We start from the raw sequence: 12781 nt of genomic DNA, 5'->3' as shown, positions 1-12781 counted from the left end.
GTCTGCTAGATCTACAGGCTGGCAGGCGTTGAAAATGTAGTGCAGAGAATACAGCAGGAAAGTGGGCAAGAAAAATGAGAACCATCGAAGAATTATATTTCGCGAGATCTTTATGTAGGCGTATTGGGCAAGTTATGTGGATGGGATGAGCCTTTTTGAGATTCGACGCGCCACCCTTGCCCTGTCACGTCGTTCGTATACAACGTTATGAGATCACACACTATGACAACATTGTAGCCTATAGTACAATGCATCTATGCCATTTGAAGCAAGCACACGGCCATCTTAGTCAGGTTTGATATGCAAGGTAACATTAGTATTACAGACAGAGGACTAGACCGACACGATTCAAGAGGAAGGGGGGGGGGGGAGACGGGTTGGGGGAGTAAAAGGAACCGGGGGGGGGGAGTACCTTTGACTGAGTATTTACTTCCTAAGAAAGGGAGGTAGATTCGAAACGACTTCAAAGGAAAGGTTTCCTCTTCCTCAACATGAAAGGGCTTGTTGGTTGTTGTTTCTTATATATATCTATACATATATTTTCAAATAGATATTCTTGAAAGACCTTCTCCTTTAAAAAAAAAAGTATATTGTTAAATAAAAGAGAAAAAATGGTTGCGATCAATTTGGGCGGTCACTTGTAGTGCAATCGCGCAGCAGCAACGAGTTCTCAACCCCACGCCTCTTGACCTTTAGGCTAGCGAGCATTCGTCCAGGCCGCGATGTGGAAGATTGCGCCGCGCGCGAGATCAAAGGCAGCCCCCCCCCCCCCCCCCTGAAACATCCAATTCAATCGCATAACTAGAATGCGCGCCACGACAGGGCTAGCCTACAGTTGGTAACCTTCAGTCGGTTTTTCTTCTAGTCTACGAGGACTTGACGAGTCTTTTAAACCGCCAGTAGTCTAGATCTCGATTCTGTTTTTTTTTTTCCTTTTAATTTCACATTTTCCCTTCAGATCAACCTTTTGTTGCTACTGTGTTTGTCATTTCTTACAATCGGAGGATGATCGTAACATCGCTTTGTTTAGTGTGCAGTGTGTGTGTTCGTGTGTTTCCCGCGGATTACTTTGCTGCTAAGTGAAGCGTGTGGTGTGTGTTTTTGTGTCGCTCGCGTGTAGCCGCCTGTACTGCGCCTCTACCGCGGTGTTGGGTTATCTGATAACGCACTTCTTGTTTTACACCGGTGACCTGGTAAATATTCGCCTAGATCTGTAACATAAATAGTCTCTCTTATATAGCTTTAGTAATCGTTCTAGCTTTGGTATTTAATTTTCCCGTTTTATTAGCTACATGTAAATAAATTTAAAAAACAACAACACATAGATCTAGATCTAGTTTGTAGCGTTAGGACTACACACAACAAGACACAAACCGTGAGAGAAAAACAGTTGCTAAAATTGGACCACGGCGCATGACTAACTTGTAAGGAGCGATTTCATTGGCTCGACTGCTTTTGATGCTCGCAAGTAATTGGGTGTTATAAGATTGCTTTAGCATAGAATTCATGGCGGATTCAAAACGTGTGTTAAGGGCTGTCAGGATCCTGTGTAGAAATTAATTTTTTCTCGTGTGTGTTGTGGGACTTATGACTATGCCGCACATGAGTTCGGGTGGATCTGAGGATTTCTATTCGACGGACGAGGTGAAAGTTTATAAGGATGAAGGAAATAAAGACGAGGAAAAACGTTCGTCGGAAAATTTAACCGAGGAAAAGTTGGGGCTCGTCACTGAATCGGAAGAGGTGAGTGCAGTCTCTCTTCAAACAAATGCCGAGCCTTTGATCTTTTTTTTTCGAGGTCACTGGGGCTTTTGAAGTATATTACATGGCCGGGAATGTAGCTTTTGTGCCCAGATTTTTTTTTCTGCTTTTTTTTAAAGTTTGATAAATTTCAAATTTCAGGGCAAGAACACATCGCTTCAAGCGAATTTTACAGGCTCTGATAAGTCAAGCAACACAGTTTCAGACGACGGTAGGTCGAGCTTTTTTTTTTTTTAAAGGGGGGAAAAAACGGGGGGGGGGATAAAGATCAAAGGAAACTGTAGTGGGAATGTAAAAAGAAGGTAGGGGAAAGGCTGGTGGGGTAGAGAAGTGACTAAGGCTGAGAAAACTGGTGTGCTGAAAGAATTTAACTTAGCGTGTTAAACAAAACAAAGGTGTGTTGCCCCTTAAATTTAAACCTGGTAGATCTAGATCTAGAGAAATATCATAGTTTCATAGCTTATTTCTAGGCTTTGTTTACATCTTATTTAAACCCTTATAATGCCTTATTACTTGTTAGTTTAAATCTCATTCATGGATAAATGCTTCAATATTATTCTTCAGAATTAAATAACACTATTGCAGTTCTAGATTCTAGATTCACTAATTCTACACTAGAGATAATCTAAGATCAAATCGTTGTTCATATCGATCATCTATTCTAGATCCACATTTCTATCTAGACTTATGTCTTGAAACTAAATCTAATATTTATATCTAAAAACTAGATTTATATAGATCTATAATTAATAAATATATGAAAATACATAAGATTTATTATAATTATATGATAGATACTACCCACAAAAATTTAGATCTATTCTAAATCTAGAATACCTAAATCTAGTATTGTAGTAATCTATATTTAATAATTCCCAATCATGTTTGTAACCTGAGTTTATCCGCTTTAATTGCAAACCCTTCTGTATAAATGTATCTAGATCTAGCCGTAGACTAGAATCTGGTAATAATAACATAAGTCTCATAAGTCTTGTTCTTTTGAAGAAAGGGAAGAAAAAAAAAAAGTCCAGGACCAGACCATTAGACTATTCTTACTACACCTACATGCGTAGTAGTTAGATTAGATTTAGCTTTTTATATGTACCGTAACTGGTGGGTCCGTAACAAAGCACATAGACATAGTGAAACATGCGTAGGATTATTTCTCATCTGTGTAGGCCTAAATGATTTAAAAGATTATTCTGTATTGTGTGCTTGAAACAATCCTACTTTTTTTCCCTTTCTAAATTCACCAAGCTCGTATTATTGCTATCCCGAGAGATTACACTAAATAAAGGACTGTTATTGTTTCACTCGATCTAGTCTCGGCCAATTTTTGTCTTCTCATTCTGACAGCTCCCATTGATAGACATTTCAAAAGAGGGCCTTGCTGTTCAAAAAGAAACAAAACTAAACATTTAAAAAAGGGCACATATGTGCGTAGGAGATTTATTCTATTTTTTTTTAATTTTGGGCATGGTGGTAGTGGTGAGACTGGTTAGAAGGAAAACAGGAGTGTGTAGCCGAACTCCGCGGTCGTCATGCCCGAATTGTGTTGATATAAATAGGGGGAGGGGGGCAGAAATGACCACAAGCTTAAAGAAGTAGCCTTGTTTCCGTGTAACGAATTAATCCCCTCACAACAGACGTGTTACCTTGGCCGTGTGACATCACAGCACACACGTCTGCAGACTTTAACACACTGGCAGTAACTGTGTCACGCCGTGTTTAATCAATGAAGCTGTCTGGTCGCAGAATATTTTTTTTTAGTGGAACTTTCAAAAGTGTGTCTTGATTCACATTGCAAGAAAAACATGAAACTAAAAAGCCAAAAAACAGCATTTGAAAATAATTTTAGACATAAGAATGTAGACTATTTCAGTAGCAAATCAATTAGAGTAAACATTTCTGAGTTAATTGCATGTGTTTTTTTTAAAGATATTCTAAGAATTATTCTATATATATTCGATATACAAATAAAGTAAATAATAATAATAATAATAAATGCATACATACATAATAAAAAAAACACATCATAGTTACATTAAATACAATAAAAATATATAAAATTAAAAAAAATACATATTAAAACTGAAACATACAAAAAGATTCAGTTAATTTTATCAACTTTTGTTATAATCTTACTAAATTGTACTCTGTTAGGCATTAAGAATGGATAAAATTAATATGTCTGCAAAGTGTAAACATAGTTTAGATTTAGTATGTCTGTAAACATAAAAACATAATTTATAAAAGTTTTTAGTATAAATAAGCTATTAAATAATGAAATTTTATTTAAACTTATTATGGGTTCAATTGTAAAGAATTTTTTTAAGAATTTAAAAGAAAGCTTTATTATTATTATTATTATATTGCTACATTAAAACTGTTTAAAAAACAAAACAATTGAGAAATTGTGTCATAAAAGAAAAATATTTTGCTTAAAAGCAACCACCAAAAAAAAAAGTAAAATAAATGAATGCCTCTCACTATTAAAACAGATAGATGCTTTATATATACATTTAGATATACAATTTTAGCTCTTGAAATGTATAATCTTAAATAAATAATAGATATATACACAATAAATTTATTAAATGTGAAAGTTATTCAAATAAAGAAAACTTAGACATTTTTTTTCTGTGATTTTTAAATGCAATTTAGAGTTTCTGTTACACTTCCTAAAGCTATTTGTTACACCTTGAACATCTTTAATATTCAAATTGTTGTTTGTATAACTGGTTAAATCATTTTGCTTGTTTAGCAATACTTCTCTTTTTATCAAGCATTGATAAAAATGCCAAGAACTAAAAACTATAAAAAAAAAAAACAACAACACAGCAACTAACTATCACACTAGCAGTTAACAAGACTGCAACAATGCATTGAGTGACAGGCTTGGATTGTCTAGTGCTATTTACAATCTGTCTTCTGTCATTAATCCCAAAATTTATTTTCTCTCACCACAAGGACACTCTGTAAAAACTTTAAAGGGCCATCCATTACTGAAGTCAACTTTCAGAAAGGTAGATCTAAATGTTTTGTAGCAAGTTTGAACTAGAAACCCTCAGACAAATAACATGTATTGTTCTGAGAAAAAAACACACAAAAAAGGCAAATATTTCGGAGAAAGGATAAAGGCCGCCTTTATTACTGCCCCTGATTTTAATTCCTTAAGGTTTATTTTAAATCCATTGTGCCTATTAGAATAGAAAATAAAATATCTACAAAAAATCTTTTTTTTTCCTTCAATCAGGAGCATGGTTAGATCTAAGTCTTTTAAGTTTTATGCAGATATAGTGTAATAGAAAAGGAGGACCTTTAAAAAATTATTAACATTTGTGATATTTTCAAAAAATGATATATAACTGTATATCTATATATACTAAATGGAAACTGTATGATCTTAAATAATTACAGAAAAAAAAATTAAAGTTGTTCTTTAAAGACTTAAAAAAGTTATTGCTTTTTAATTATGAAAGATTATATAAAGCTATTTGGTTTTTCTGTTTGTATAAAATATTCACTTATAATTTACTCTGGCTTTAGAAATATATATTTATTAACTCTTTCTCTCCTAACTGACGATACCAACGTTGATTCCAACTGAATGTGGTAAATAATTATGGAGAGAAAGAGTTAATCAAACAGCTCTGAATTATTATTATAGCTATTTAATTATTAAGATGGGCAAGGTATTTATTTTCTGATTAAACAACAAAGAAAACTAAAAACTCAATTTAACAGCTTTTAGAATCCTCTTCTTCAAACTCTCCACAATCTACAAGTTTAACAGAAGAAATTTTGTACTAGAAAACTTCTAAGTTTAATGCCAAACAGTTAACTGGTCAAGTGACTAGACTTAAAATTTTAATATTTCTTAGTAAAGCATCAGCCTTGTGTGTAAATTGACATGTCTCTCATTTTTCACATCTCATCCAGTATTGTCCATTTTTATTTAGCATTGGTGTTTGATCAAATGACCACAATTACATTTTAGTTTCTACACATCAGTGACAGGTCATACACATATTTCTTTGGTTGTCATAAAGTGTGTCTATTGCTGTCATAAAGTTAATGATTTATTGTAATCATGTTTTATGTGATAGTCACAAAAGTATTTTTCTTTACTGGAATTGTTACTATTGTGTTGTCAATGATATCATCAATTTAGCTGGTTATATATAATATATATCAAATCTATTTGCTGGTAAACAATTGTGTGAATGTTCACATAATATTCCAGTTTGTTGGTTATATCAGTTGTTTGTTATATTGATAGTTATTTTTTATTTTAATTTGGTCATGATTGGTTCAATTTAAAGTTGTACTTCTTTGTATGGTTATATTTCAAGTTGTATTTCTTTGTATGGTTATATTTCATGTTGTATTTCTTTGTATGGTTACATTTCAAGTTGTACTACTTTGTATGGTTATATTTCAAGTTGTACTACTTTGTATGGTTATATTTCAAGTTCTACTACTTTGTATGGTTATATTTCAAGTTGTACTACTTTGTATGGTTATATTTCAAGTTGTACTACTTTGTAGGGTTATATTTCAAGTTCTACTACTTTGTATGGTTATATTTCAAGTTGTACTACTTTGTATGGTTATATTTCAAGTTGTACTACTTTGTAGGGTTATATTTCAAGTTGTACTACTTTGTAGGGTTATATTTCAAGTTCTACTACTTTGTATGGTTATATTTCAAGTTCTACTACTTTGTATGGTTATATTTCAAGTTCTACTACTTTGTATGGTTATATTTCAAGTTCTACTACTTTGTATGGTTATATTTCAAGTTCTACTACTTTGTATGGTTATATTTCAAGTTCTACTACTTTGTATGGTTACAACACACTTCTAACATCTCATTTTGTTTGGCACTACTTGCATTACCATTGTTTGTTTAATCAATACATAGTTCCATTTCTTCTTCATTTTTTTGATATTTTGAAAACAAGAATATCTTGATACTATCGTAAAGTCTGAAAATAAAACAAGACCTTTGTAAAATGATTCTTAAATTTATGATTGAATTTCTTTGTTTAGTCACAAATCTGTAATATTTGTTTTGCTCACAGCATATATATATATTTCCATGCACTTAACATTCCACAAATCTTTTGCCGTAAACAGCTTCATTTATATATATATATATATATATCTTTTTTTTTTTTTTTTTTTTTTTTTTTTTTTAAATCTGCTTTGTTTTAACACAAATCTACACTCTTGGTTTTGACATAGATCTAAAAGAATCTTCGAATTATGATCCATCATTTAAAACAAAAATGGACTTAAGTTTCACCGACAACTTTTGTTTGTTTGTTCTGATGATGCAAAGAATCAATGGACACGTTCTCGTGAATAGTATACCCCTGTGTATTATAAACCTTGTTGTCAATAGTTAGATCTATGTAGAACTTTAGCGCTGACTGTATAAGTCTGGGGATCAAACACAAGATTTTCTCAATATTCAGTTAAATTTTGTTTTTTCCAATTTATTTTATTTTTGACGAGAAGACATATAGGGGAGGCAACTAACTTTCTTTCCTTATTCCTTTCATCTTTTATAGAGCCATTTTCTTTTTTAAACCATAAATTATAAAAATAAAGGCTTCGATGTTGATATTTAAATCATTACCGACCGCCATTAACACAAAACTGTATTCTTCCCTTCGTTTGATAGTCCCTTGTCTGTTTTCCGCACTTGACATTAATTGATGTGCGTGGAAGACCAAGTCTGCAGCACACTGTTTGACGTAACTGGCCGTCACCCTCGGGGGGAGGCTCGATTTTCTTTGATAATGGTCCATATGTTGCACGAGACGCTCCTCTAGTTTAGGTGGCCAGCCATTGTTTCCTCTGTTCGTAAATGTATGAATGGCCTGCCCTTAGCTGGCTGGAAATATTCCCGCATTTTTTTTTGGGGGGGGGGGGGGGTAATGATATTACTGAATGGTGAGCCCCCGCTGTGATTGTCGCACGGCCTGTTACATCGGCTTATTATCTGTTTATAGGTACAGAATGGAATATTTCATTTTTTGGTTTGGAAAGTGTTATTAATGAACAGTTAAACTAAATTGTTAAAATTGTTAATTTCATTAAAAACTTGTATTGTCCCAGTGTCTTGTCTATTGGCAGTCACTGGAAGTGTATTGTGACACGGATGGCAGTTTTAACTCATATACAGAAATAAAATCGTGTAATTATCAATACAAAAAGTAGCATCGAATTTTGGTTTAGAGGTGATGGAATGGTTCAGATGTTTGGTTAGAACATAACTTTTTTTTTTACGGCTAACCGAAAAGCCTTAATGTAGACGTCCCGTGTATTCAGGGCCGGCCCTAACAAATGCGGGACCCTATGCGGAACGGATTGCGTGGGGTCCAGCCTGGGTAGAGATAAGTATAATATCAAAATTAAGATTTTGTTTTAGAAAATACATTTGTCTTTGCCGGGTTTTTTATCGCACGTAGGATTGGCAACCCAAAATTTATTTTTTTGGTCTATTTTTTATTTTTTTTATGAGTTCTCATGAGATTTTGATAATTTCAGAAGATTTCCGGGACTTTTTCGTATATTTTGCAATTACAGGAGATTACGACGAGGCCCTTGAAAATCAGGAGGTCGTGGAAACCCTGTTATTATATATGTACAAGTTATAATGTTTTAATTTAATAATTTACACCTAGAATTAGCGCGGGGGCCTATGAAAGTGCGGGGCCCATTGCGACCTCATAGGTTGCAGTGGTCTAATGCCGGCCCTGCGTGTATTTTGTATATACACTTTGTTTTTAAATAACTTTTTTTTTTTAAATGTACTAAAATATACAACAATTGACCTAAAGATCGATAAAGATCAAGCATTTTATACTAAGTGATTAAAATCAATATTTAGCATTCCATAGTATAGTCATAGAGAAACGAGGTCATATTATAAACAAACGTTGGTTGCAGATCGTGTAAACACCTGTAGACCAAGATTTAGTGAAGAATCTAGATTTATATATTTCATCAAGTGATATCACGGTTAGAATGCAGACAAATATATACTCTTTTTTTTTTTTAATGTCATTGTTTCTACTGTTTAAAGTGGTTTACTGTTGTATTGTGTTGTTGTTGTTGTACACGAGCAATTAGCACGTGTTTTTGTTAGGCTCGTGAAAGTGAAGCACTAACCGAAGCTGTGTCGATTGACTCATCCCCGAGTCGCTTTTAAATGCGCTAACCATTGTGGACTTCTTTTTGAAGCTTATCCACATCAAATGTTTAATAGCTGACGTCAGCTTGTTGGCTTCTAAGTAAGCCTCGCCAACCCCTCACCCCCCATTCAATCTGCTGAGTTTAAATGCAAAGCAATAAAAGCCCCCCCCCACTCCCTATTTTTTTTTATTTGGTCGCTAATTGTCAAAGAAGCGTTGCAGTTTTCTCTCCCATCTCCAAGCTGTTAATATAAGACAAACATCTCAATCTGACCGTTACAGATTATTGTATTTATAATTGGTGGGTGAGTGTGTGTGTGTGTTTGTTTTCTTTATGGTTTTGTTTACATAAAAGTGAAATAGTCGCTTGCTTAAGTTAAAAAGTAAAACCTTCTCTGGAAAAAAAAAAGATACATTGTTTGGTTTGAGTTTTACTGGACGTATTGTTGCATATATATATACATATACTTTCTAAACCCTGATTTGAGTTGAAAAACTTAAGTAAACAGGAATTAGCTCTTTCTGCCATTGCATGTGTTAGCCTATTGTCTGTTATTGTTCGATTTCCCAACGACTCAATTTAAAGATCGGCGAGTTAGTTTGAACTAGACCTTCTGGTGTGCGTCAACATACAGTTTGTATGCATCTGCCTCAAATCGCCACATTCTCATTACAAATAAATACGACATTGCACCGTCAAGCACTTGGCCCCAATGCTTTTTGATTCTCTACATGCCGACTTGTCTTCTGTCGTAATTCTTAGTACAAATGACTGACATTATGGCTGCTGTGGGCATGACATGGCCTAAATTGTGCCGATGGGCCAAAAACACAAAATATCACAAAAATATACCATCATGGCTGTTTCTAGAAAACGAGGAGGTAGCGAGTCTTCCGGTGACTTAACGAATGTATTGTTCTGCCTGTTCTCGTGTACTTTAAGTTTTTAACCTTGGGTGGTAACCTGAGGACAATGTTATGTGTTGTGTGTCTGTGGCGACAGTGAGAGAGGACAGGCTTGGGAATTGGAAAGGGGGGGGCTAGCTGCAACAGACGTTTCAAAAATTAAGTTTGAGCACATAGAACGTAGTACTTAGTAGTACTTTGACCCAAACTTGACAGATCCTAGTAGTACTTAACAGCTCCTAGTAGTACTTTGATACAAACGTTACAACTCCTATTAGTACATTACAGCTCCTAGTAGTACTTTGATACAAACGTTACAACTCCTAGCAGTACATTACAGCTCCTAGTAGTACTTTGATCCAGACTTGACAACTCCTAGCAGTACATTACAGCTCCTAGTAGTACTTTGATCCAAACCTGACAACTCCTAGCAGTACATTACAGCTCCTAGTAGTACTTTGATCCAAACTTGACAACTCCTAGCAGTACATTACAGCTCCTAGTAGTACTTTGATCCAGACTTGACAACTCCTAGCAGTACATTACAGCTCCTAGTAGTACTTTGATCCAGACTTGACAACTCCTAGCAGTACATTACAGCTCCTAGTAGTACTTTGATCCAGACTTGACAACTCCTAGCAGTACATTACAGCTCCTAGTAGTACTTTGATCCAGACTTGACAACTCCTAATAGTACTTTGATCCAGACTTGACAACTCCTAGCAGTACATTACATCTCCTAGTAGTACTTTGATCCAGACTTGACAACTCCTAGCAGTACATTACAGCTCCTAGTAGTGCTTTGACCCAAACGTGACAACTCCTAGCAGTACATTACAGCTCCTAGTAGTACTTTGATCCAGACTTGACAACTCCTAGCAGTACATTACAGCTCCTAGTAGTGCTTTGACCCAAACGTGACAACTCCTAGCAGTACATTACAGCTCCTAGTAGTGCTTTGACCCAAACGTGACAACTCCTAGCAGTACATTACAGCTCCTAGTAGTGCTTTGACCCAAACGTGACAACTCCTAGCAGTACATTACAGCTCCTAGTAGTACTTTGATTTAAAAGAAAACAACTTTTATTTTGTTACTTATCGTCTGCTTTAGTAACGTAACTTTTGTTCCTACGTTACATATTCTTGTCACGCTTTGAAATGTAATTTTAGTCAAAGTTAAATCTTGACTCATTCGTTGGCAGAGTTAATTTAACTCTTATAAATTTATCAGCGTCAAAAATTCAAAACCCAAATGGAAATTTGAAACTGTAATTTAGTTTTAACATTTATTACATAATTATTTATTTTTTTTGCCAGTTACATGTCTAGATTATTTAATTTTTGTGTATTTTATTCGTTGGTCATAAATATGTCAGGATCCAGAACTAGTTGTGGATAGAGCGAATAACGAATGTATCGCTTTTGTTGGACCATAAATCCTCTTTCTAGTGTTGACACTGGTCACCGCTAATCTCGTGTATTATAATTGTCTTTTTATACCTCCAGCTATTTACTTACTCGTAGAGAATTAGCATAAAGCTGTTTCAGATTTTTTTGTTTCTGAAGTTACAATATTCTTTTAAGTTTTCTACACGAGATAGGGTATGTGGGTTGTACATCATTACGGAAGAGGAAAGGGGTGAGAGAGAGAGAGAATAGGAAAACCCCCATTGGATTCTGGGCCTCCACCATTGCCTCGTGACGTGTTTCTTTGATGTTGAGTACTTGTGTCACTGCTGATTCGATTTCTATTTGTTTCACAACAGTCATTTGAATCAATTACTTGTGTAATGATGTATTTAATATTCTAAGTTATAATAATAACTATTAAAGTAGAAAGAAAATCTCGCATAATGTCTGTACCACCCATGTCGTGACTAATAAAGATGGATTTGGTGACTGATGAGTTGGCCTCTTGAATTCTGTGACAGAAGTCCTGTGTTTGACATTTTACTATTTGTATCATATATTTAATCCCTTAGTAATATTTAAATCTCATAAAAACAACCTCGTAGCACAAGTAACTGCCTTTTAACATCCCCATAACATCATCGTAGCACAAGTTACCCCATCGTAACATCCTCATAACAGCCTCGTAACACAAGCTGCTCCATCGTAAAATCCTCGTAACACAAGTTACCTCATCGTAATATTCCCATAATATCATCGTAACACAAGCTACTCCATCGTAAAATCCTCATAACAACCTCGTTACACAAGTTACTCCGTCGTAACATCCTCATAACATCATCGAAACACAAGTTACTCCGTTGTAGCATGTTCGTAGTTTGTTGTGTGAAAAACCAAGCAATATTTAGTTCAAATCCTCAGTATTTCTGTTTGAACAAACACAAACTACAGCCTATAATTCAACCTTGTGATCTCTTGTGTTGTTTCTATAAAAATAAGTCAAAGATATCTTTCCCTGGTCATTGAACCATGCAAATCAGTTCTTATAGTGCGAGGTATTTCTTCAGCGGGCCCTCACCGCGGGCAACTAACGCAAAGTGTGTATGGTGGTTACGTTATGAGTCGCGGTTTGTGTCAGGGGCCAGTAGGTCAGTTTGGAGAGCCACGTGATCACGAGCGAGATCACATAGGAGAGGGTTATGGTCAGTGTGTGTACGGGCGCGTAACCGACACCCCATAACTTGTGTTTTAAAACCTAACTTGGTGCTTTTCTAAGTGAGCCGGAACCCACCTTCTGACAATTAATTGCTGCTTTCGACAAAATTAAGAGACCATTTAAAAATGACATGTAAACGATTGTGGTCTTTTAGACTTCAAGAGATTGAAATGTAATATATTTTTTTTTTCAACCATTATTGTTAATTCAGGACTTGCACTTTGTTTTACTTGATTGTATTGCTGCAAAATATTGTTTTTATGGAAAAAAAATTATATT

At 34.7% G+C, this 12781-nt stretch overlaps 1 protein-coding gene across 5 annotated transcripts in view; it reads left to right on the top strand.

Annotated features, from left to right (window-relative positions):
• Window positions 1-824: 824 nt before the first annotated feature.
• LOC106050505 (transcription factor 7-like 2) overlaps window positions 825-12781 on the top strand; it is a 138289-nt gene continuing 126332 nt past the window's right edge. For 2 of the 5 annotated variants that reach the window (XM_013205473.2, XM_056020705.1), the window contains exons 1-2: window positions 826-1743; window positions 1903-1972. In XM_013205473.2, coding sequence (XP_013060927.2) covers window positions 1588-1743; window positions 1903-1972 — 226 coding nt within the window. In that variant the 5' untranslated portion in view covers window positions 826-1587. Of the gene's footprint in view, window positions 1744-1902; window positions 1973-12781 lie in introns of all 5 variants that reach the window. The other 3 variants (XM_056020706.1, XM_013205472.2, XM_013205478.2) reach the window with 3 other exon arrangements.

The sequence above is a fragment of the Biomphalaria glabrata genome, chromosome 2 (genome assembly GCF_947242115.1).
Source record: "Biomphalaria glabrata chromosome 2, xgBioGlab47.1, whole genome shotgun sequence".
Classification (NCBI taxonomy): domain Eukaryota; kingdom Metazoa; phylum Mollusca; class Gastropoda; family Planorbidae; genus Biomphalaria; species Biomphalaria glabrata.
This window is presented reverse-complemented; position numbering and strand designations above follow the sequence as displayed.